Source organism: Chanodichthys erythropterus, chromosome 14 (genome assembly GCF_024489055.1).
Source record: "Chanodichthys erythropterus isolate Z2021 chromosome 14, ASM2448905v1, whole genome shotgun sequence".
Classification (NCBI taxonomy): Eukaryota; Metazoa; Chordata; class Actinopteri; order Cypriniformes; family Xenocyprididae; genus Chanodichthys; species Chanodichthys erythropterus.
The window spans coordinates 42,747,408-42,774,991 of NC_090234.1; the positions used below are offsets into that span (position 1 = coordinate 42,747,408).

At 34.9% G+C, this 27,584-nt stretch overlaps 1 protein-coding gene across 2 annotated transcripts in view; it reads right to left on the minus strand.

The window, feature by feature from the left end:
* The window catches only part of fstl1b (follistatin-like 1b), a 60,238-nt gene that overhangs the window by 20,703 nt on the left and 11,951 nt on the right, over positions 1-27,584 (minus strand). Inside the window, exon 3 of one of the 2 annotated variants that reach the window (XM_067408751.1) lies at positions 794-898. In XM_067408751.1, the coding sequence (XP_067264852.1) occupies positions 794-898 (105 nt within the window). The remainder of the gene's footprint in view (positions 1-793; positions 899-27,584) is intronic. The other variant, XM_067408750.1, reaches the window with a different exon arrangement.

The following is a 27,584-nucleotide window of genomic DNA, read 5'->3' on the forward strand; positions in this document are numbered from 1 at the left end:
CATGGATCCTGTCAGTTATTATCGCTCCACCTGCCATTTTTCGCTGTTGTTCTTGCTGGCTTACCTTGTCTGTGCACAGAGCCAGATGTTAATACTGCCTTTCCTTGTCTAATGCGTCGAACATGGGCTGACGTATGCAAATATTGGGGTCATACATATTAATGATCCCGACTGTTACGTAACAGTCGGTGTTATGTTGAGATTCGCCTGTTTTTCGGAGGTCTTTTAAACAAATGAGATTTACATAAGAAAGAGAAAGCAATGGAGTTTGAGACTCACTGTATGTCATTTCCATGTACTGAACTTTTGTTATACAACTATGCCGAGGTAAATTCAAATTTTGATTCTAGGGCACCTTTAATTAAATTATAATAATTAAATAAAGTAAATAAATAAAAGGCCACTTAAGTGTACTTAAAGAGAGTATACTTTCATGACTTTGTAATAATGTCAAATTAAGCACATTTTAAATCATTATGTTTTCATATTTTGTCACTTTTTAAAGAAGTACACTTATTTTTGTGTTTGACTAACATACAAAGCAAAGGATATTCAGTGTTCCCAAAGTCATGGAAAAACAGAAAATAACAAAACTTCAAATCATCAAAATATTTTTTTTTTTTTCTAGTTTTGCCCAAATATAAATATTTCATCAGCTAGAATTGCTTTTCTGCAGTCTCTATAAAATGTTTTAAAATCCAGTCATCTAAAGAAATATAAAAGTCAAGGAAATCCATTGGTCAAAACCCTGTATATAGTTAATTTCATGAATTACTTTGAAAAGAAGCCTTACTTCAATGCACAGACAGCTGGGCTCTCCTTTCTCATTCACGGCACACTCTCTTCCAGCGCCACAGAACACATTTGCACACACCTTTGATTTGCTCTGAACCTCCTGCTGACAAACACAGAAATAAACAACATAAATAAAACAGACACACAGCTGCAGAAAACTAATTAGGTACTGCCCTTACAAAAAAAAAAAAAAAAAAAAGAGAGTTTATTCAAGTGTGCTTTTAGTATACTTCTTTTTAACTAAAAAAGTAAATAATAAAATATACAAGAATACTTGCAGAATAAAATTGCAAAACTAGTACTTTACTGAAAGTATACTTAAAAGAGTACTTTCATAAAGTAAAAAAAAAAAAAAAAATGTGCTACAAGTATTGTGCTACAACTAGTAAAGTATCAGTATAAGGTCACTTGCAGTACAAATGAAAAGCGTAGATGTAAACTAGTTGTCAACTAAAAATTATAATTTAATACACTAAAAAGCGGACCAATTTAGTCCCAAGTAGTCCCAGGTGTAAAAAAAAAAAATATTTTTGCGCACTAATTATGTACTTAACATACTAAAAATTCTTCTTTAGTACTTATTAAGATAATCTTAAGAACATCTAAGTGTACTGCTATTTTGAGACACTATAAATATGACCTAAAATGTGCTTTTAACATACTATCTCTGTATTAAAAAATGCATTTAGTTACCACTTGTAGTACACTTGAACCCATAGTGTACTAGTTTGTGCACATACAGACTCTCACCACCAGAGGGCCCATAAAATCTGCATCTGCTGCAAATGCACTATTTACTAGGTTATTTTTTTAAATGTCAGAATCTGTAATTATTCAATTGACATTTAATCATCTACAAACATATTTAGCATGCATAATGTTGCTTTCTCACAAAAGACTGTATGTAAAGGATGTTTTGTGGTTTGACATCACTGATATCTCATGAAACCAGGGCAACCACTAAAAAACCTCTCGAAACTGAAACACTAGCTACAAGACCACAAATTCACTTTTAACACAAACATGGACAAACACACACTACTCCTAAACCTACCATCACAGAAAACTGTCTGCATTTTTACATTTTTAATAAAACATTGTTTAGTGTGTTTTTAAAGCCATTTTAAATATGAGGACTCATGAAATGTCCTCATATTTCATGTTTACATCTTAATACCAGTGTAATACCCATGTCATTATACAAATTTGTGTCATCATAAATCACAAAAACAAGAACACGCACATGCGCACACACATTTATTTGGATCTGAAAGACACAATGAAAACAAGATCTAAATACTCTGGGAAGGGTCTTTGGCAAGGTGACAGATCTACAATTTATGGCTTACATACTTGATTGTCAAAAGTAGTAGCGAAAGGTCAACTATGTCGAAATACACTTCCCTGCTTTAACGCTGGCAGTTACGACGGGTGTTGCTGCTGGAAAATCACTCCAGTGCGGCCATGACACACACACACACACACACACACACACACACACACACACACACACACACACACACACACACACACACACACACACACACACACACACACACACACACACACACACACACACACTCTGTGTCTGGGGAAAGAAGATTGATAACTATCTTTAAAAATGACCAGACTCTCTCCACTCTAAACACTCATGAGAGCCACCAGTTTCCCTGACAACTAGCGGTTCTCCTTGAAAACTAGGACAACTACAGATTCGGAACAGCAGTGTCTCATGTGTGTCCCACAAGGTGCAAATGCATTAAAATGCACTAATAGTATAATAATTTACATAACTCGATCAGCCTGTATTGCCTACCAATTGATTCATGATTCAGGCTACTCTTGTTTTTTTTATAACATTTTTATATACCTCTAAATACATTTTAAATAGTATATAAGTGTATATGCTCTACGGTGAAGTCATATAAATAATAACCAAGGCTTAGCTATATAAAAGTATCTGCTAGTGATAAATGACATTTTTTATTGCTATTTAAATTGCTTTTTAATTTCTTATTAAATATAAATGTGAACATAGAAATTATATGAAATTATTACAAATAAAAATTTGAATATAAGCATGATATTTATCATGCCAACAGATGAACAGATGGAGGGGATTATTATAGTTTCCACAAAAATATTAAGCAACTGTAATTCAACATTTCAAAATGTTGAAACATTTTCAACATTTATAACAATATTATCAATATTAATAGTGTTTTCACTGTATTTCTGATCAAATAAATGCATTATGCCCAAAATGTTATTGAATACTAAGAACTCAAGGTCTGATTTACTCTCTTCTACCAGCAGATGGCGCACTGCTATCACTGATATAACAGCACAATTAACAGGCCGTTCACACAGGATGTGTTCTTTCCTTTAAAACTAGCTAGAATGAGCACAATGAAATGAGCTTGTGTTTTAGCATGTTTCTAAAAATGTTTAACATGGCATTGTCTTGAAAACGCAACAAAACGAAAGAAAATGAATCCTGTGCGAAAAAGTTCAAATGCATATTTATAGACATAGGGTCTTGAGTCATATAGATTAGACAGCGCTGGGTTTTTACAGCAATCTTTTTGTCTTTACACTCTTTTGTCCTGCTGAACCTTCTCTCTAGCCAAACCTCTGAACGGTTTGATTTATGTTTGAGGTCAGTGAATCTGCCTCACGTCTGAAAATTCAGAGCAATTCCCTTTTTTCTTTGTGTTGCTCTATACAGGACCCCAGACTCCACATCACAGCAAAGTCATGTGAATAGAGAGCTAGCCAATCACGTGCTGCCAAGTTGTGCCTGGAGTAACGATTTAGGAGTTTCCAGAAATACCCCTCCTGCTCTCCAAAACCTCCCTTGCGTCCAACCATAATCAAATGCAGTCTGTGTGTGTATGTGTGTTCAAGAAGGGTGTCGTCACATCTGGAATCCTGCCTGTTCTTTCCTTTCCCATGAACCATGATTGCTGGTTCCACCCTGGACTTACTCTAACACACACTTACAAGCACACACACACACACAAACGGACGGACCCTTCCCCCCCTTCCAGCTCATGCGTGAGTCATACTATGTAAGCAAACTTTCCAGAGGGAGATTTTCTATCCTGAGGCCTGCATTTTTGTCAACAGTTTTAGAGGAATTTGGTCAGTGTTGTTCTAAAACAGATCAACCATCCTTTCTATTCACAATCTGCTCCGTTTGAGGTCATCAGAGCACATGCCGACACACAACGCTGCCATATTAAAAGTTTATGGGATGTTCATTTGACAGAGTTTTGTCCCGACAACTGAGGAAGATGCTGTTGCGGACCAGCGGTAACGGAGGTACATTAAAGTAAAGAGAACACCACCAAGCCTCATGTATAAATGAATCTCCTTCTCCACAGGGAAGCCACGCTGACATTTAAACGAATGAACGTTGTAGAGTACTTTAGCTAAATCGAATCAAAAAGCAGATATGTTTCCATGACAACCAGGCAAGAGGGCTTAAGGAGAGCTATTAAATTTACTGTAGGAGACAGTGAATGAGAGATGGGCTACAAGATGCCTGCAGCTGAACTATGACCTCCAAAATTTCATTGCAGACATGCTGTCAGACTGTCTCAAACGATCAATCTTATGATCTCGCTCTCTCTGAAAGCTGTTTCCTTTATTGACAGTATTCTTGTTTTCTTGTACAAATATAATCATCTGAGTTTAAATGCTTACACACTGCAAAAATAAATAAATACATAAACATGTGCCTTGTTTTTTTTTTACAGTAAAAATATTTCAAATAAATTTACCTAATTAGAAAAAGGGTGTAAGATAATAAGAATATATTCTACCATTCAAATTTCAGTGAGATTTTTTTTAATTATTTATTTATTTATTTATTTTTAAGAAATTAATACTTTTATTTAGCAAGGATGCATTAAATTAATCAAAAGTAATGGTAAAAACATGTATAATGTTATAAAAGATTTCTATTTAAAATAAATGCTTTTCTTTTCAACTTTCTATTCAACAAAGAATGCTTTAAAGAATGCATTAAAGTGCCCCTATTATGCTATTTTAAAGTTTCCTAATTTTGTTTTGGAGGTTTCCTACAATAGGTTTACATGCATCCAAAGTCAAAAAACACTTTCATTTTCTCATAATATACACTGCACATTACCTCGTTTCTCAAAGTGTCTGAAAACTCTCTAACCCCTCCTTTCCGGGAGCCTACTCTACTCTGACAGATGTCTGTTGTGATTGGTCTACCACTAACAGAAAACGAAATTAAATGTCCATTAATATGTCTGAATTTCAGTTTCAGAGGATTCCTCAGCACTGTAAATACATCGGTAAAAAACAGTAATGATGGTGCAGTTTTTTCGTATCAATTCCAGCGTAAGTCCTCATGATTTTGAAGTGCATGAAAGTGGAAAACAGCATCTTCTCAACATGACGACAAAACGAACCAAACTCTTCCAGGCCTTAGATCAACTACAGTGATTGAGGATCAAAGCAGACGTTGTTAGCAGGCAGCCAATGAACACCATGGGATGCCATTATGCAAATTTAGGCTACACTTTATTTTAAGGTGTCCTTGTTACAATGTAATTACACATTTAAGTTCTGAGTAATAAGAATGAACAATAGGGTTAGTTTTAGGCTTAAGGTGTGGTTTAGAGTTAATTGCATGTAATTATTATGCATAATTTATAGTAATTAAAGCAACTGCATGTAACGTGTTACAAGGACACTGTAAAACAAAGTGTTACTTAAATTTGTTACATTGTTACATAGGTATGTAACAGGAAGTGAGACTGGAACTACTGACGATTCGATTCAGGCAGTACAGAATTTATTCTTTCTTTTAGGAGACAATAACTTTATTTGCTGTGCACTTTGATCTTTAAAACTTTGCAGACATTTTGCATTCACAAACAACTATACTGCACACTGCATGGAAGGTAATACTCAAAAAAAACATAATGGGGCACTTTAAGCAGCACAACAGTTTTCGACATTGATAATAGGAATGTTTTGTGAGCAGGTAAATTAGCTTATTGAAAATATAAAACAGTTATTTTAATATTTTACTATTTTAGTTTTTAATGTATATTTGGGTGACACTTTTTTCTTACCAACCCCAAGTTTTTGAATGGTACAACCTGAATTCCGGAAATGTTGGGATGTTTTTTAAATTTGAATAAAATGAAAACTAAAAGACTTTCAAATCACATGAGCCAATATTTTATTCACAATAGAACAGATACACTCAAAAAAATGATTCTAGCTGCTTGTTCAGTTTATTTAAATAAAATAAGCTGAACCAACACAAATCTTTAGTTTTTTACTTAATTGGCATTCGCACTCAATTGTATTATGTTAAATGAAATTAAATTTGCAAAATGTTAGGTCAACCTAAACCATTTGTGTTGGGACTACATGAATCATTTATGTTGCATTGATTGAACCTGGGCAGTGGATTTCTAGTTCCCAGCATGCTTTGCATAGGGAAAGATTGGGACAGTAAATGTTGAACTTAAGTGCTGTTTAATGTGTTTTTTAGTAAAGGGAAATACCTTTTAAAGTTTGAAGTTCAGTTATATTTGACATTTAAAAGAGTTTATGTTATGTCGATTTTTTGAGGTTACCATTATGCTGAAGTGTAGACCTTGTGGTTAGGCTCTAAGTGGCTATGTAAAACAAATTTATATTGTTTTCAACGAGCATTAACTGTGCTCAAGCCAGTAATGAGAAGTTCTTTATCTGATCATTACTTGCATGCTATAAATGTTACTTAGCATATGAAAAAGTGTTATTTTAGTTTTTATAGAAATATAAATAAATTACTTGGAGGGCCAGCACAAATTTTACACAGTCTACATATGGTCATCAGCTTTTCCCCTCTCAATGGTAATGAAACATGTATGTCTGTGTACAACAGCTACTCAAAACCTAAGCACAAGCGCACATCTTCACCATGATGGTAACAAAAAAAAAAAAAAAAAAAGCACTGGTTGGATCAACAAGAATGAATTATGTTCAGGAAACATACACAGAATACGTCAAATGAAACTGGTGTGATCTCATTCAATTAGGATGAATTTCACTCATTAGTACAATTAACCTAGCTTAAGTTCAAATAAATCAGTTCAACTGTGTGGAAATAGGTGTCATAATTGAATTAAGTTAGACCAACAAGTTATTTTTTTGAGTGTAATATAACAAATGTTTAAACAGAGAAAATTTGCACTTTTATCCACGAAATGAGCTCATTTAAAATTTTATACCTGCTACAGGTCTCAAAAGAGTTGGCACGGGGGCAACAAATGGCTGAAAAAGCAAGAAATTTTGAAAAGATTCAGCTGGGAGAACATCTAGCAACTAATTTAGTTAATTGATATCAGGTCTGTAACATGATTAGCTATAAAAGGGATGTCTTAGAGAGGCAGAGTCTCTCAGAAGTAAAGATGGGCAGAGCTGTGAAAGAGTGTGTAAAAAGATTGTGGAATACTTTAAAAACAAAGTTCCTCAACGTCAAACTGCAAAGGCTTTGGATTCTCATCATCTACAGTGCATAACATCATCAAAAGATTCAGAGAAACTGGAGAAATCTCTGTGCATAAGGGACAAGGCTGAAGACCTTTATTGGATGCCCGTGGTCTTCGGGCCCTCAGATGGAAACGCATCACTCATCATCATTATTGTGTCAATGACATTACTAAATAGGCCCAGGAATACTTCCAGAAACCACTGTCGGTAAACACAATCCACCGTGCCATCTGCAGATGCCAACTAAAGCTCTATCATGCAAAAAGGAAGTAATATGTGAACATGGTCCAGGAGAGCCGTCGTGTCCTGTGGGCCAAGGCTTATTTAAATGGACAGTTTCAAAGTGGAAAAGTGTTCTATGGACAGATGAGTCCAAATTTGACATTCTTGTTGGAAAGCACAGACACTATGTCCTCTGCACTAAAGAAGAGTGAGACCTTCCAGCATGTTATCAGCGTTCAGTTCAAAAGCCAGCATCTCTGATGGTATGGGGGTGCATAAGTGCATACGGTATGGACAGCTTGCGTGTTTTGGAAGGCACTATGAATGCTAAAAAGGTACATAAAGGTTTTAGAGCAACATATGCTCCCCTCCAGATTACATCTATTTCAGGGAAGGCCTTGTGAATTTCAGCAGGACAATGCAAAATCACATACTGCAGCTATTACAACAGAATGGCTTTGTAATAGAAGAGTTTGGGTGCTGAATTGGCCTGCCTGCAGTCCAGATCTTTCACTTATAGAGAACATTTGGCGCATCATTAAATTAAAAATACGTCAAAGATGACCACAAACTCTTCAACAGGTGGAAACCTTTATCAGGCAAGAATGGGACCAAATTCCAACACCAAAACTCCAGAAACTCATAACCTCGATGCCTAGACGTCTTCAAACTGTTTTGAAAAGAAGAGGAGATGCTACACCATGGTAAACATACCCCCGTCCCAACTATTTTGAGACCTGTAGCAGGCATCCAATTTGAAATGAGCTCATGTTGTGCATAAAATTGTAAAATTTCTCAGTTTAAACATTTGTTATGTTATCTATGTTCTATTGTGAATAAAATATTGGCTCATGTGATTTGAAAGTATTTTAGTTTTCATTTTATTCAAATTCAATTTTTTTATATCTTGAATTGTTTAATGTTCTTTCCAAATTGGCAAATTGCTACTTCTTGTTTTAAATATTAACCTCACTAAATTTAAGCTAACAATTAATTTTTGTAATGATTTAGAAAAAAATATTTTTAAAAATATTTAGAATTATTTAGAATTATAACAAACTGAACATAGCTGAATGTTTGAATGTTTTTTTATTCTCAAAAAAATTAGGGATGGAAAATAAAGAATGACAAAAATACTGACTAAACAGAGTTTTTTGCAGTGTAAATGCAATCAGCCTCAAGTGTCAGAGTTGTGGTTAAACTGGTTACAGATCACTATTTCAGTGGGAAAAGAGACTTTCCCTCTAAGCACATCTGAACAGTGTTGCTGTTGTTTACCCAGAGGGCTGTTCTGGCAGGCCGTGAGGCCAGTGTGATTGCCAAGGAGAGGGATATACAGGGAAGACAGAAAGCAAACATTCCTGGTGCAGAAGAGTCGAGGAATGTGGGGTTTTGTCTGACTCTTGAATCATTACCACATTGAAATGTGACCTTCCTTTCAACTGCATCCCATTCGCCATAGCTAACTCATGCACTAATACAGTCCTATATGAAAAACGACAATGTCGGACTAGGACATGAGAGCTAAAATGCAAAATTAGTTCACATTTAGTACGTCAGGGGCTAAATTAAAATAATATGAAATCAATCTCCTCTATACTTATAATGGCACTAATTACTCTCTGTGCCCTTCTGATTTAATGGTGTGGGTTTGGTTTTAACATTACTATACACATTTCATCTACTGTATATATAGAGTGTGTAAGTGTGTTTGTGGCTCAAATGCAACACAAATGCTAAAATAATATTACATCAGCCTGACCACTTAACAGTCTCAACTCAGAGGTTGGTCAGTGGCTGTTAACCAAATGTTTTCAGTGGTCAAATTTAAGTTTAACATAGTGGGGAAAAAGGCATGTGGGTTTGTGCCTCAAGCAAGAAAGAGGCAACTTAGTTGATCAAAGCAACTCAGAGCATGTGCACGTGTCTCTATGCAGTCAGCTCCCACTCGACTGCAGTATAACTGTATGAGGCAGTGGTTGTATTGGTAACTGTATTAATAGGTGCTCATTTGCATACATTAGAACTCTGCTCAAGTATTCCTCATTGCCAACCATCTGTGCTGCTATAATGTCACTGGAAATCGCAAACTCTCATAAATGACTGCATGTGAACGCCCCTTAATGTTGGGCGTCTACATGAGCGGCAGAGAACAGCTGAAATCTCTCTGAACCGGACGACAGCTGTTCGTTATGAGAGTAAGATTTTGAAAACTGCTGAGACAGTGAGAATAACATCTCACAAGCCAGTGATTGCAATACTTACTATTAAAAATGATGTATGATGTATGATTTAGGCAATAACAAGCTGTTGCATATTAGTTATAAGCCCAGGAATTCAGTATAGATAAACTGCCGGGGTCAGTAAGATTTTTCAATGTCTTTGAAAGAAGTCTCTTCTGCTCACCAAGGCTGCATTTATTTTATCTAAAAATGCAGTAAAAATCATTATGATTTAAATAAATGTTTTGTATTTTAATATACTTTACTGTATAAAGTAATTTATTCCTGTGATGCAAAGCTGAATTTTCAGCATCATTACTCCAGTCATCAGTGTCACATGATCCTTCAGAATATGCTGATTTGCTGCTCAAGAAACATTTCTTATTATTATAAATGTTGAAAACAGTTGTGCTGCTTAGTATTTGTATGGAAACTGTAATAGTTTTTTTTCACTGTCACTTAATTGATACATTTAATATGACCTTGCTGAATAAACATATTAATTTCTTTAAAAAAAAATCAAATTATTAACCAAAACTAGTAGCTATAAATATAATCATCAATTTAATGTGTTCTTGCTGGATAAAAGTATTCATTAAAAAAAGTTACTGAACCTAAACCTTTCAGTAGCTATATTTCCATTCAAAGTTGCGAGTTTAACTTGTGCACAAAACTGAAATATCGCATAAAACATTTGCAAATAAAGCACAGTTTTCATCTTACGTGTTCAAAAGATGTATGTACTGTATCTGTAAAGAAATTAAAGTTGGGTTTATTCTGTAAATGTGTTTGTGCACGTCTTCTTATCGGATAAAAAAAAATTGTATCTGCCCCAATTGAGCGCATATGTTTTCGTGAAGTTTTTTTTTTTTTTTTTTGGGAAATTATTTGCATCTTAATCCTAAAATGTACATAAAACTAGGTGGGTGGAAACAGCTAATGGTAGTGTATATCCTCACTCATGTTCCTCACTTGTGCATGAGTAAGGAACGCGTGGAGAAGACAGTCACAAGATAATAGAAAAATGGAACAAACAGGAAAGAGGGAAAGTGTTGAGGATAGAAAAATCCAGTATCCTGGGAGGGAAGAGAGCTCCAATTAAATGACACTGCCTGAGAGGAAAAGTCTTCAGCTTCACACTTCACCCTTATAATGTCCACATATATATAAAAAATACAACACTTCTCATATGAACATACTTCATCATATCTGTCCAAAACTTCTTGAAAGAATAATAAAAAAAATGGTCCTACACAAGCTAAATCATTTAAACTCTTAAAAAAAAAGGATTTTGAATTATACGTTGCGGTTCTAGAAGTAGAAATCCAACTGAAAAATTCCAAAGAGATTTTTTTTTGGAGGAATGTATAAACCTTTGAAGACTTCCTAAGCTTTGAGGTTGTGAAGCGATTGTATATGCCTCTATAGAAGCAGCAACCCTTTGTGATTTCGACTTTGGACATTTTTAATAGCCGAATTCCTGATGAAGTACTACACTACCCAAATTCCTGAAGCAAGATCCACCAATCAAGAAGGCACTGTTGCCATGGAAACAGGAATCGTGGCTACAGCTGTGAGGGCTAGCTGAGCTAACTACCTATGTAACATTAAAGACAACTCACCCAAAATATAAATCTGTCATCATTCACTCAATCTTATGTCACTCCACACTGACAGCTGAGGTTTCTTTCCACCGTGGAACACAAAAGGAGAAATTCTGAAGAATGTTACAGTACCAATAGTCTGTCAAGCTCCAAAAATTTGAGAGGAACAACATAAAAGTATTGTAAAATTGGTTCATCCAGCTTGAGTACTGTATTTCTCTGGTTTAAAGTTGCAATGAAATTTCTTCCATATTGTAAAACAGATAATTGGAAAAAAACTAAAATTGTAAGGCGGGTCTTGATTCTATCTATCAGTTGTTGATTGGATGGAGGCAGATGTGAATGACATCTTGCATTCGATTGTAAGGAAGGGGCGGGTTTAAGCCGACTTAATTGGAGAAGTCCAGCATACGTGACTGGAGAGGAGACTGATGTTTCACCAGAAGATACGGTTATGATGTTTTGATTAAAAATTAAAAGGTCAAAGACCTTTTTCAAAGTTATGATTTTGTTTTGGGGTCTACTAGAAGAGGTTTTCATGCTTGAATGTTATTTTTCAGCATTATTTTTCACATTGTTGCAGCACCTTTCTTCCCAGTCTGCCAGTAACGCTCTGGGATGTGTTTCCCATACAACAACGTAACTCACTGCATAAAGGGTTAGTTCACCCGAAAATGAAATTTCTGTCATTATACTCACCCTCATGTTGTTCCACATCAGTAAGACAAAAAAAAAGCATAATGGGTCCTCTTTAAAAAACATGAAACATATGCACGAATGAATAATTCAGGATAAGTTCAATAACATGTATTTAGATAACAGTTGAATTTTCATTTACTTGTATTGGTTTGGTTGGTTCATGACTTAGAATGCTGAGTGATTTTATGAAACGGACACATATGGAGAAAATGAACAGGAAAGATGCTTCCATAACCAAGGCCGCTGAAAAAGTTTTCTTCCTGTCCTTGCCTATAGTCCACTGAGAAATGTTTGTCACATCTCTGTCATCTGTTCTCATTTGTTCCTGGACCTTGTGGAGGAACACTGCACCTTAAAACGCCTTTCATATAGTCAAGATAACATGTTACACTGCAACTGAAGATAACAGTCGCCCATTTTCTCTTACAATAAAAGCAGAATCATGTCCTATTTCACTGAAAGGGTCTCACATGGTTTCAATCTTTAATTTACTTTATTCTTGCCTTTTATTCATTCTCTACCTGTTTTCTTCTCTTTCTTTATCACACCTTGTGCCTATTGAATTTCATAAATTAGACTTCCAAGAACGGCATTGTGCAGTGCTGACTACAAGTGTATAGAGGGCAAATGCCAGACACTCAGCAGAGAAAGAAATTGCAGAATGAATAGGGTGAAAGAATGACAACAGGAGAAGGAGGAATATTAGTTCCAGGGGAAGAATTAATAGGCGCATGCAGAGAACAGTGATTGATAGATTGAGGGAAGTCTGAACTGGCTGCAGGTAGACTGACTTCAGGGTGGAAGCAGGGAAATACAGATGGCAGCTTTTTATTTCTCCCCTTGATAATTTACCCCATTATAGAGTCTGTCCTCCATGCTGAATCTCTATCCCCTCCCCCAACAGAAAAAGCACATTTAAGGACTCTCTCACTCCACAAACTGATTTAAAGAGTGTAACTATATGGCTTTATAATGAAGATCATCATCACTGCAGAGAAAATCATTACCTGCTCCTCTCTCCACAAAAATGACTAAACATCACACTTCAATTCACACTGTACCCACACATGCAGTGTGGAAATCTTTTTCAATAAACATTTATATAAAACATTATACAATAAACATTAATAAAAACTGTATATTTCATTAACTGATATAATAGTCCCTTAAAATACCTGCACAGTGCCAACTACACAAAAATAAAACACCTTAATGACATACATAACACGTATGACAATAAAGTAATGCAAGAAACATGAACAAAGGATTAGCCCTAAATGATGAATATAAAATAACTATAGACTAACTATCTTTTTACATGAAAAATATAATCAAATGTGATGCATCACACAGGCATCTTTTTACTGTTTTCCACCATAACATACATATTGATGATTCATATTTTTTATAAACATATACAATTTTAGCAATACTTTTCTGTAAAAGTACATGTTCAAATGTTTGGGGTCAGTAAGATTTATATATATATATAATATAATATATAATATATATATATATATACTAAGATTTTTAATGTCTGCTCTTTTTTTCGTCTGCTCACCAAGGCTACATTTATTTAATTAAAAATACAGTAAAAAACAGTAATATCGTGAAATATTATTACAATTTAAAATAACTGTGTACTATTTAAATATATTTGACAAAGTAATTTATTCCTGTGATGCAAAGCTGAATTTTTAGCATCGTTACTCCAGTCTTCAGTGTCACATGATCCTTCAGAAATCATTCTAATATGCTGATCTGCTGCTTAATAAACATTTATGATTATTATAAATGTTGAAAACAGTTGTGTACTTTTTTTTCAGGATTCCTTGATGAATAGAAAGTTCAAAAGAACAGCATTTATCTGAAATACAAAGCTTCTGTAGCATTATACACTACCGTTCAAAGGTTTGGGGTCAGTAAGAATTTTTAGTTTTAGTTTTTTGAAAAGAAATTAAAGAAATGAATACTTTTATTCAGCAAGGATGCATTAAATCAATCAAAAGTGGCAGTAAAGACATTTATAATGTTACAAAAGATTAGATTTCAGATAAACACTGTTCTTTTGAACTTTCTATTCATCAAATAATCCTGAAAAAAAATATTGTACACAAATATTTTGTACAATTGTACACATTAAATGTTTCTTGAGCAGCAGATCAGCATATTAGAATGATTTCTACAGGGTCATGTGACACTGAAGACTGAAGTAATGATGCTGAAAATTCAGCTTTGATCACAGGAATAAATTATTTTGTGAAATATATTCAAATAGAAAAAAGTTATTTTAAATTGTAATAATATTTCACAATATTACTGTTTTTACTGTATTTTTAATTAAATAAATGTAGCCTTGGTGAGCAGACAAAACTTTTTTTAAAAAACATTAAAAATCTTAGTGGTTCCAAACTTTCGGACTGTACTGTATATATATATATTCTATTCAAAGAATCCTAAAAAATATATCACGGTTTCGACAAAAAAAAAAAAAAAAAAAAAAAAAAAAAAAAATTAAACAGCCCAACTGTTTTTGTTTTCAACATTGATAATAATACGAAATGTTTATTGAGCAGCAAATCAGCATATTAGAATGATTTCTGAAGGATCATGTGACACTGAAGACTGGAGTAATGGCTTTGCCATCACAGGAATAAATTGCATTTTAAAATATATTAAAATTGAAAACAGTTATTTAAATTTGTAATAATATTTGACAATATTACTGTTTTTAATGTATTTTTGATCAAATTAATGCAGCATTGGTGAGCAGAAGTCAACTTATTTACTGTATTGTTCTTTTTTCTGTTTTACATAATTTCTTCATATCTTAAGTAACATTTGAATTGCATCTATTTCTGGTATGTGTTTAGGTTTATGTGATTCTTCTATATTATTTTTTGCCTCCAGCTCTTACTTAATGGATCCATTTACTCAACCACTAGTTTGTCAGTGACAGCTAAATAGACAGCTATATGGTACAAAATACTGCAATAATTTTAGTATTATAATATTTAACTTGTAAATCTAACATTATATTCTACATTTCAATGTTCATAATATAAACTGTCGCCCGTGGTGCTTTGCTAAATAAATAAAATTGATGTAAGAGCACAAACATTAAAGCAGCGCACCATGTGTGAGTCATTACAGTCGTGAAAATGTACTTGCATGTTGAATCTTTAATTACTGAAAAAGCTGCATACTAATCATACGGCTGCAACAGAAAACATGTTTACTGATGAATTAACTGGAACCAGGAAATATGTTGTCCAGACTGCATCAAAAATAGGTGCTCAAATTGAGTGAATTTCAACAGAAGACCTGCATCAATGAACAATAACATTCTCTGACATGCACATTTAGTCCACAGGTTTCCAATGATGCCACTTATCTAACAGCCTTCACTGTCTATGCTTTTAAAAGCAAAGTTGTTTGAAATAACACAAAAGACATGAGGTTGGCGGTTTCTTTTCAGCACAGCAGTAAGAGACTGGAGAATTTAATATAAACAGAAAGACTGAAGAAGGCAGTTTGTGTTGGAATACAGAAGGGGGAGAACAGAACAATCTGAAAACAATGAGCAACAGCAGATACTGCTGGTAAAACATTATGGCTGTACTGGACAAGAAAGAATGAAAGTCTTGTTTGTGGGACGAAAAATACAGATCTTCTTATGTACACTCTTAAAAATAAAGGTTCTTTATTGCCATCGATGGATCCAAGAACCTTTATAGCTTTTTTGAGATCTGCTCATCAAAAGGTTCTTTGCGCAACCCGGAATGATTCTTCTTCATGATTCAGACTACACAATATCAGCCAGATATTGTAGGGTGGTGATTCGTAAACCAATTGATGTTGACCAACAGGAGCAGAAGCTCTTCCGAACACAGCTTTCAAACATGGCGAAACGATAGAAAGACAGTTGTATTGGTGCTGCTAAGTGGAAATAAGACACATGGAGCTATTGGCAACAATACTCCTAACTATATGATGTGAAAAAAAAGAATAAATATAAAGATAAATGCTGGCGAACGATAGCAGAGGCACTTCAGCAACTGGAGTACTGGAATTAGCATTAGGCTAGTACAACCATTGTTTGTTTACTCTCTTATAAAGTCAGTTACTAGTTTTGCCTTCTTGATGACATCAGGAACATTGTTAAAGGTGCCCAAGAATGCTTTTTCACAAGATGTAATATAAGTCTAAGGTGTCTCCTGAATGTGTCTGTGAAGTTTCAGCTCATCATTAACTATACACTGATTTTGGCAGCGCACTGCCCCTTTAATTCGCCTGCTCCCTGCCACATGAGCTGTCGACTATATTACAGCGCATTTACAAAGTTCACACAGCTAATATAACCCTCAAATGGATCTTTACAAGATGTTCGTCATTCATGCTGCATGCATGCTTCGGGTCATGTGAGTAAAGTATTTATTTTGATGTTTACATTTGATTCTGAATGAGTTTGAGGCTATATGCTCTGTGGCTAAAGGCTAATGCTACACTGTTGGAGAGATTTATAAAGAATGAAGTTGTGTTTATGAATTATACAGACTGCAAGTGTTTAAAAATGAACCACAATTTAACCACATTTAACAGTACATTAGCAACATGCTAATGAAACATTTAGAAAGACAATTTACAAATATCACTAAAAATATAAAAAATATGAAACTCAATGTATGTCTTTTCCATGTACTGAACTCTTGTTATTTAACTATGCCGAGGTAAATTCATATTTTGATTCTAGGGCACCTTTAAAGACAGCTAGTGATGCTTGGTCGGGAAGCAACGTGTAGACTAACATGTTTCTTGTCCACAACACGACAAGTATTTAGAAGTCAAAATCGAATTATCTGACACAGTGACTATCGTAACAGACATTGTGTAGTCTGAACCAGGCATAAGGCATCTCTGTGAAAAAACACTGTGAAACTTTTTTTTTTAAGAGTGTTGCTAGACTTTTAGTCATCATGAAGCAGCCAATTGCATTTTATTTTGTTTTAATGTGCTGGAGAAAGAATATAAAATCTGTGACACCACAACAATAAACTGTAATGGGAAAAAACTCATTGAAATTCAAAGAACAGCATTATAGTTTGTTCATGAACGGTGTGTAAGACTTTATAATCACAATTTCTGTCAATCCAGAAGTAAAATGACAGATTATTTGACAGAAATGAGTCAGAAAACCGACTACAGTTCATGAATATCCATTAAAGGAATGTCTAGCTTACTTGCCACTAAACGCCTCAAATAAAACTCTAAATGTCTTTCAAAGATTTGATGCCAGCAACATGGAAAATTCAAGATACTGAACCAAGAAAAAAACCCAGGAAACTATTTCTAGAGTCTATTGTGTAGAACTCATTTCTCTGGCTTGTTTAGCTAAGGGGTTCATTGTTTTCTGTGTATACCGATAAGTTGTACTGATTAGAATAGAGCTGTTTTCTCATAATAAAGTCAGCAGCTGGGTGGACTTGATTAGACTCACAAATGGATGCAACCCAAACCCCTGTCGATATGGGGAGGAAACCCCAAAGGAGCCTGTTTGTTTGTTTTTGAACATTATTTCTGAGTCAATACTGCCAGAGTGAATGTCACCAGCCAGTGAAAACCTCCATTGATCTCCCTCCAGGAGCATCTACATCTCCATAACTCAAGCATAAATGTCACCCTGTGAGGAAACAGCAACACGCTGACTTCAGCTGTTCAGAATGCTGCTGGGCGTAACTGTAAATGTGTGAAGCAGAGGATGTACAGATGAAAACTGGTGGAAAATCATTGTAATGATCGTAAAAAATTAGAATTTACAAGAGTGGTGTACACTGATCTAAGTATTATGGGACAGCATGAAATTTAACTACAACAGATGTTCACTAGTCATCAAGGTATTTCAATGCAAATGTTTTCTTTTTTGTGTGTGTTCATGCAGTATATTGGTCAATGACAAATCTTGGAGAAATCTAGTTTTAGCAAGTTAGTGGAAATCTAATCTTTGTATTTGTGTTGGTTTCAAACATTTATGACTCTAAAATTTGAAGTTGTGTTACCTTTAACCTTTTAATATTTTTCTTCTCACACTATAGACATTTAAATCTAAATTGCACAAAATGCAGTTTTTATATCAACCTTTAACAACAGAATTGTTTCTACTCACCTTTGTTGGTGAAATATAAACATTTAAACAAAAATTTAAACAGTAATAAATTGTTTTCATAGATTTATTCAAATAGATTAAGATAGATTTATTCAAACATTTATTCAATAGATAGATTTATTCAAACATACATTAAATAATGAAGACATCACTAACAGGTTAAGTAAAAATCAAATTAATATGTAATACAGTGCATGCTTTTAACAAAATGCTCTTCTCTAGAGTTATATTTTCTAGCTAACTAATGAGTTTATGTACATTGAATAGCTTTCTTGAGCTAAATGTGACGTTTAGTGATATTGTATAGCCTACAAGCTGTTTTGCTGACGTTTTTCCCCGGTTGAAAACACTGATTGAGCGATTGTATGAGAAAGGATTCATTTCGGTAAGTTCTAATGTATCTTTCAAAATACATTCTGGTGTTCATCCATGTTATTTTGTGCTGTAACTAGTAGTAAAAAGGAGATGAAATGATCTGCTCATATGCGCTTGATCCATGCTGCCGCTTGAACTGAAGCGGCTATAGTGATCTGTCATGCCACATTAAAGAAAGCCAAAACAACATATTATTTGAATTTTGTAAATAAAACTGACATAATTTTAAAGTTAAGACTTTGCTGTCTATCTATCAATCTAGCTATCTAGCTATCCTCAAACAATGAATTGTTGGATTTACTTAAAAAGCACTATCAAGTGGTTCCATGCAACTATATTGAGTAATTTGTACAAATAACAATTTAGTTGTATGAACAAATGAAATTCAAGTAAAGCTGACAAAATGTATTTCAGTAAATACAAATCATTTGAATTTGTCACTGTTAGATAATATTTATATGTGCAGTTTACTTCAAGTTATTTTAAATATATAAAAGATTATGACATAAGGTGAACACATTTATTGACTTAATTTACCTTATTTGCTCTACAAAATACACTCAAAAAATAACAAGAAACAACTAAGTAGATAACAAATAAGTAGAAACAACTTGGACAAATTAAGTTCATGTAATTACATGAGTTTTTTTTAAAGTAATGTGAACAAGGATGGTTTGAGTGAAAGGCCAACAGTGAAAGTTCTATCTACATTACACATATCTGGAAAAATATCATGATATTTTGGAGGTTATTCCATTTGACACCTGAAAACCTGAACTAACCTTGTCAAGTCATAAAAAATATCTCAATTACTGACCTTGACACACAGTTTGGAGGGTCTACTGGGGTCTATAATTTCCTAGCTGTTTTATAAAAATGGCTTTCAGCATGTTGGTTATGCCACATGACTTTTTAAAGAAATTACTTGAGAAATTACTTTATAGTTTTTCATGTTTTTAAAGAGAAGTTTTTCTTTACAATTACAATCTCCAGAATGTGTTTACACATTCCAGACATTTCAGCCCCACAAAAATTGAATTTTAATTCAGAAATGAAAAACTCATTATAAAAGAGGTGTATTCAAGTCAGTCTGCATGAATTAGTCTTTTTAATGTATTTTTGAACAACTTAATCAAAAACAGTGGCATGCTATTGACCCATATGTATTTGACAACCCCGAGAGTCAGAGAGGATAATTAAAATTTCTGGCTGAAGGCTCATTTCATAAACATCATTAACTCTGTCCCCAAGACGCTAGATGACATATATTTGCATAAAGCACATTGATCTTAGAACGCAAACAACCTGAGAGGATCATACATCAGCTCCTGGATTAGGCATGCACACACTAAAAAATACACTCTACTAAATACACTCAACTGTTGGGTTTAAAATTTTTATTTAAAAATTGGGTTTGTCCATATTTTGACCCAAACATGGACTGAAACAACCCATTATTTTTTAGAGTGTACCTTTTACAGGCACACAATGCTTGTTTTAGTGGTTTGCATGGTGAATAGATGTTATCAACCACATAACTGCTGTGGGAATGTGCCTCCACAATGACTAATCCCACTCATGATTGCTAATGTGTCATTATCCTCAATTGGGAGATAATGTTTTAAACCAATTGTGCCTGCATGTCCACATAACATACTTTACCTTTGCTCTATATGCTAGATAAATGGTTGCACATGGTAGGCTGGGAATTTGAACAGAGATTTTTCCTCATAAGAATGCAAGAGTAGAAATCCTTCTCTAGACAAAGCCAAGCTTTCACTTCCTGACCTGCCCCCACACAGACACACTAAACCCGTGCATATAGTCCTGGTGCTGATCACACATTGAGAGGGACATGCTGGGAGACTGTGGACTGGAAATGAGCAGGGATGAGAGGATGCAGGGAAAAAAGATAGCAACAGATCTAAAGAGCATGAGAGAGTACAAACCACACTCAAGGCCTCCTTCTAGCATCACTGTAAGCTGATTATGTTAGATGAAAGGCATGTCAAGCAGCATCTATATAACTTTAGCAATCCTGCAAAGCCACGGCTGAGCAAGAATTCAAAGCACTCAAGTGCATTTCTGTGCAGTACTATGCACTTACATGATAATAGGAAAGAGAGGTAAAGAGCCCCGGAGACAGAATGTATCACAAAAATATGATTGTTCTGGGCAATTTGTACTCATGTTGTCTAGCCAAAAGAGGAAAAACTAATATTTCTAATTATATTTCATTATGTCTGCTTTTACCTGAGATTACAAGATCTAACACAGGGTTATGGAAAGATGATTTTTCAAAAATGTGGTCCCGCATTAAGGGAATGCTAAATCATTGGGGAATACGTGAGCAATTTACTTTTGTAATAAATATGATCACACATTTGTTTTTTTTACAATTAATTGTTAAGAAATTATAATAACATTTTTCCCTATTCCAAATACTTATTGTGCGTATTACCGAGTTTATCTGCATTGTTCATATTTTCTTAAAGGTGCCCAAGAATGCTTTTTCACAAGTCTAAGGTGTCCCCTGAATGTGTTTGTGAAGTTTCAGCTCAAAATACCCCATAGATTTTTTTAATTCATTTTTTTAACTGCCTATTTTGGGGCATCATTAACTATACACTGATTTTGGCAGCGCGCCGCCCCTTTAATTAGCCTGCTCCCTGACACACGAGCTCTCGACTATATTACAGTGCATTTACAAAGTTCACACAGCTAATATAACCCTCAAATGGATATTTGCAAGATGTTCATCAAGCATGCTGTATGCATGCTTCGAATTATGTGAGTAAAGTATTTATTTTGATGTTTACGTTTGATTTTGTATGAGTTTGAGGCTGTGCTCCGTGGCTAACGGCTAATGCTACACTGTTGGAGAGATTTATAAAGAATGAAGTTGTGTTTATGCATTATACAGACTGCAAGTGTTTAAAAATGAAAATAGCGACGGCTCTTGTCTCCGTGAATACTGTAAGAAACGATGGTAACTTTAACCGCATTTAACAGTACATTAGCAACATGCTAACGAAACATTTAGAAAGACAATTTACAAATATCACTAAAAATATCATGCTATCATGGTTCATGTCAGTTATTATTGCTCCATCTGCCATTTTTCGCTGTTGTTCTTGCTGGCTTACCTTGTCTGTGCACAGATCCAGACGTTAATACTGCCTTTTCTTATCTAATGCCTTGAACATGGGCTGGCATATATGCAAATATTGGGGTCATACATATTAATGATCCCGACTGTTATGTAACAGTCGGTGTTATGTTGAGATCCGCGTGTTTTCCGGAAGTCTTTTAAACAAATGAGGTTTAAGAAGGAGGAAGCAATGGGGTCTGAAACTCAATGTATGTCTTTTCCATGTACTGAACTCTTGTTATTTAACTATGCTAAGGTAAATTCAAATTTTGATTCTAGGGCACCTTTAAATATGCCCATAAACTAGCCTTAAAAGAAATTAATATTAAGAACATTTGGGGGGGTGGTATTTACTTGTTAAATAAATATATGATGACAAAATTGTACACATTTTCTTAAAGATAAACTAGCCTAGAAACTTTGTTAAAACAATTTACATAGTTTCGTTCTTTTGCAATTCAACAACATCATCATATCACATACAGTATATTTGTGATCTTGATAGGTTATCGCTTTGAGATAAAACCCATTTTATTTGCCACATACAAATTTAACTTTCCCTTTTGCAAATCATATTTATAAAGTTCCCCTATAATGCTTTTTCGAATATTAGCTTTCCTGCAATGTATATATCTGCCTGTGAATGAAAACGATCAGCAAAGTTGTGAAGCCGAAAGTGCACAATAAATAAAGTTATTGTTGCTCAAATGAAAGAATCAACTCTGAACAGCCTAAACGAGTTGTCAGGAATTCAAATCCCACTTCCGTGACAGCTACACATCACAGGCTAACACATTTGCATAATGGCAGCTTGTGTACATTGGCTGCCTGCGAACAACTTGACCCGCACTCAAACACTGGCTCTATATACCTGTCGAGAAGATTCTGTTTTCTGCTCTGCAAAAGCAAATTCTCTTTGTAAACTTTTCCAAAAGATAAGGATGTGAAATGTCAGTGGTTAAAATTACCACAGGGATACAACAGCAATAACTAAGGATTTCTTCTCAAATCTCTGTGAGGTCTAAATGGGATTTACAAAACGCTTATCCATTAAAGCTGTTAATGTTACATCAGTCATTCATGTTAGTGCTCGGCTAACATATGTGCTGTTATTGATACAGTTAATAATGCAGTTCCCACATGTGCACCACAAAAAAAAATATAGAAATATAGACCTATAGCCTTGTTAGACAGTGACTGCTGTACTGCTGACCTAGGGCCTTTACACAACTCTGATGCTGTGTCTCATTTCGAAGATGTCCTCCAGACATCAAATTTGTCAGCCACATGCGTCATTGAGGCTGCTTCATTTCAGTAAACTGACCGCTACATTCCAAAGTTATTAAGAAATGACAACAATTTACAATTCAGTCAATTTTATAATTGTTACTGTACTGAAATAAGACGTCCTTTATGACGTATGCAGCAGACAAATGCCACCTCCGGAGGATGCAGCCTTCGAAATGAAACACTGCCCGGTGAATCACTATTGAAGCAAGTCAAAATACAGAGTCCGCACATGACATGCAGGAAAAAAATATCTATATTGTGGCCACAAATGAACAATTCGTTACTTCAACAATTTGACTTACTAATATGTCGGCATGTTTTACTAATCTATATGAATGTAAATTCTAGTTTTACTAATCTTTTAATTTTATGAGTCTATACACTTATCTATACTAATTAATACAACATGGCCATGATTTACTATTGAGAGAACATATTATTATATTTTGTGCACATTTTACTAATTCACTTCCTCGTTTTAAGTAAATTCTGTGCAAAATATAATGACTTGTTCCCTCGATAGCAAATCATGGCCATGTTGTAGATAGTATCTATAGTATATTAAAGCATTAAGCCCCAAGAAACCGTGGTTTACAGTGAATTTATAACAGCTAAGGTGCGTTGTTATAACCCCCCTTAGCTGTTATAAAACTTTCATTTAAAATCATTAAAAGGCTTCCTTCCCTGGAAAAAAAAAAATAGTCCCTGACCGTGAACAGCAACATAATTTACATTTATTAACCCTTAAATGCATGACTGTTTCGCCAATCATTTTTACATTTTCGGGTCTTTATAGACCCGGATCTATATCTAACACTGAAGGATCTCTACCTGTAGCGATAATATAAAACTCATCTGATATTAAAGTAACAATTACAGAAGAATAAAATAAAGCATATTTTGTTAACTTTTGGAACTTGAAAGGGCTCCGTTTGAGCAGATGTTTAAGGATGCCAGTGATGTCAGCCTCGTCAGAGCTCATTTCCCAGTAAATTCAGCAAATAATGGGCTAGTTTTCTGTTTGAGGTCACAAATAGGAGCCCATTCGTGATCTCAAATGTATTCTCAAAACTATAATTTTCAACATCTTCAAAATCAATATTTCGATCACTAACAGCTTCACCAGATCCATCCATTGACAGTTACAGTCATATTTGATTGCGTTCAGTACTTGCTCTGCAGTAAATCGCTGAGCCATTTCATGTTTCTCTTATTCTTTCGTTTTCTGTCTGTAAGAGTCGTCACTTAAGCATTGTGTATCAGACATTGCCACCTTGTGGAATAAAGGTGAATTGCACTTATTCCGTCATCTAAGATTCAGTTATTGCTGTGCAGAAAAAATATACGTACACTCATACACACCTCGGGTCGTTAGATACAAAAATAGGCATTCTTTAATAATTTTATGATTTTTTTTCTTGTTATATTCTTCATAATGAATTGATTGAGGAATACCAATAAGGTTGATGTCGAACTTTAAAAAATGAACGAGGAGGAGGGTAGTGAATGACGTCCCGGGTCACTAAAGACCCGAGGTATGCACTTAAGGGTTAAGCCATTAGATGGCGGCAAAGATGGTCTTTATGAGCAAGTAACTCAGTCACAAAGACTTTTATATTGAAACTTGTGAACACAGAACAAGACGCAAATGACAAATGTTTTGACTAGCTCTGTCAAGTGTCAGCAGGGCATGGGAAAACCCATTAAATGTTAAAAGGACAAGATCGCAGTGGACATTCAAAGATTTTTTTTTTTATTCTAAACATAGGATTGACCTGAAGGAAAATGCTAAATCTGAATGCAGGTAATAAACTCGGTCACTCGATATCTCTCTCACAATACTCTTCTACATAATGCGGTAAGCTTCAATTTAAAAAATCAGTAGAGAACAAACATGTTTACATTGCTAAGAGTGGTTGCTAAGACAGACGCAGCAATATATACATTCAGTGATGTAGCGATACTTATGTAATGCATTCAGCTGTAGTTTTTCGTGAATTTTACAAAGGCTTTGAACACTGCTCAACCAATCAGAATCAAGGGCCAGAACTATCCGTTTTATAACAGTGGCTACGATATACCAAAATGAGAGAAGGAATTCTTTATTCGTGGCCACGATATGTATTTTTATGTCCACATGTCATGCGTTTTATTTTTTCCTTTTGGATGGAAATTTAAATGTAAAAATCAGTTTGATTTGCCCTGAAACCTTGATCATTCTGGGTGTGTAGTTAATGTTTGATGTTTAAAAGATGATGTCAGAGCTAATGAGCACAAGTTCTCTCTCAAGTATGCAATGGTATGATGTCATTTTAAGCTTTTCTCTTCCCTCTCTCATTCGTCTTTTCTTTTTCTCTCCACTTTTCTTTTCTATTAACATTCTTGCTAAACTCAGTTTGAATTTCCCACAAACAACAGCATTAGTTACTTCCAGTCAATAGAAATGCCTTCTAAAGAGAGAGCAGGGAGGACAGAGAGGAATTCCTCTCATGGGTCTCTCCATGGAGTCTGTCCTGTTTCAAACATCTCAGTTATATGGGTCAGAGGAGCTATCACAAATATGCAGATGAAATTCCAGTGCACTAAAAGTGCTCTCAAACACACTGCATGCATTTTGTTATGAATTTTAGTTGTTAAAACGTCTAACTGTTACATTAAAACTAGCTCATGATATTTATGGTCTCCCAAAATATCCATCAGACAAAAAAGAGTGCTGTCCCATCTGTCCATTCTTGCTCATTTTTCTCCTTTATTGGAATGGAATGCCAGTGATGTCATTCTATTCTAATGCATCACATTCCAGGTTCTATGGAGCTCTCAGTTAAAGGCGGCGCTGCATGAGGCCTCAGGAGTGTGCTCTCAATGACACACGCACAATGGAACAGAGTGTGTGAATGTGAGAGAGCTCTTAAAAGTTCCAAAGAGCCAAGCAGATTCTTCTGTAGCAGTGGGACAGAGATAAGATGAACTGCAAATGTGCATTGGGAGGGGGTGTACACAGGACTCAAGAAAGATAACAGCATTCTTTTTCCCATTTCAATTGTCTACAAAGACTAGCTAGACTTGGCTAAAAGGACTTTGGCTTTTACATTAAAATTACTAAAGCAATCTGTTAACTCTTTCCCTGCCATTGATGGAATTTTACGTGAATTTTACGACACAATGCAATCCATGTTATATGGTAGGGGGCGCTATTATGCATCTTCTGAAAGAGTACAGAATCTCCTGATCAAAACACTGGTGAAGAAGCAGCAGAAACAAAGATAGAAGCATTGCTTACGCACATGTAAAATTTAGCGATCATCAAACATTAAACAGCATATTAATCAATGCCTGACATTACCGAATGAAATGTCGACCCAGCAGGAGGTTTAGGACTGTGAAGCTTTAGGGGTGTTGATGGAATTCTGCTCTTCTACATCTATATTTTGATCATCGTTCTAAATCCAATCCGGACATAGTCTTTGTCAAAAGCACGATTTTCTCAGCTTTTTGTTCAAAATGTTGCTTTTTTATGAAACTTACCCACATTCAAGTGTTGATTTGAGGAAAGCATGCAGTTAAAATACAAATTTGTTTAAAAGCAGAGACCCTCTTCTTTCTTTTGATATATATGTATGTTTAGATACAACAAAGTATTCTGGGGTCTATGACATTTTAGTGAAAATGATCAAAAATGCTGGCCCTGACTTTTTCTTTTCTTTAAGATGTTAAGATGTTGTCTAGAAGATATTTACTTTTTATTAAGTTAACAGTGTACCTTAGAATAACAACCCCATGGAATAAAAGAATCACTATTGATCTCGTGATTTCTGACCAGACTTTAGAAAGAATGAATAATGAAATGGTAATGTATATTAAATGTTATCATTAAACACAGGATCTTTTGGTTATCTAAGATTGTATTATCTATAAAACAGCACAGCTTGTAGCCTGTTAAGTAGCCCAGGCTGAATTATTCGCAAAAATTATTTGAGTAAGTCAATAAATGCTACCTTGCAAGTACTGTAATAAAATATTAGCTCCCACAAATGAATCCAAAAAACAATCTTATCGGCGAAGTGACACAATTTTAATGTCCATTCAGCAGTTTCCAAATCTGGTCTTGGCAATGGGATGGTGGATGGACGCCAGCACACTGCGGGCAGCGTGGGACAGTCTTTTTCTTTTTTATTTCCTACATTTCAGCTGCTGTAATTACATGTTCTTTCTTTTCCTCTCCTCCATCTCTCTCTTTAAAACTTCCTTTCAAGTGGTACCATCTCTTGCTGCACCTCAGTGAATCGATCCATTTTATTCCTCTCTGGTCTCTATTCTTTTGTCTCATTTTGGCTGTCGCTCAGGATTACAGCCAGTCTTCTGCTTTTGGTAGATCCCGCCAACTTCTCTCTTTCACTTTTCTCAGTCTATGTCCCGCCTACCATCTGAATCTAGGCTCTGTTCCAGCAGTCCCGGCTTGTCTGCTGTGGTTTTGTCTGAAGGGTCATGGACTGGGAGAGCTAGGTTAATGGCTGACATGTGTTTGGAGAAGGAAG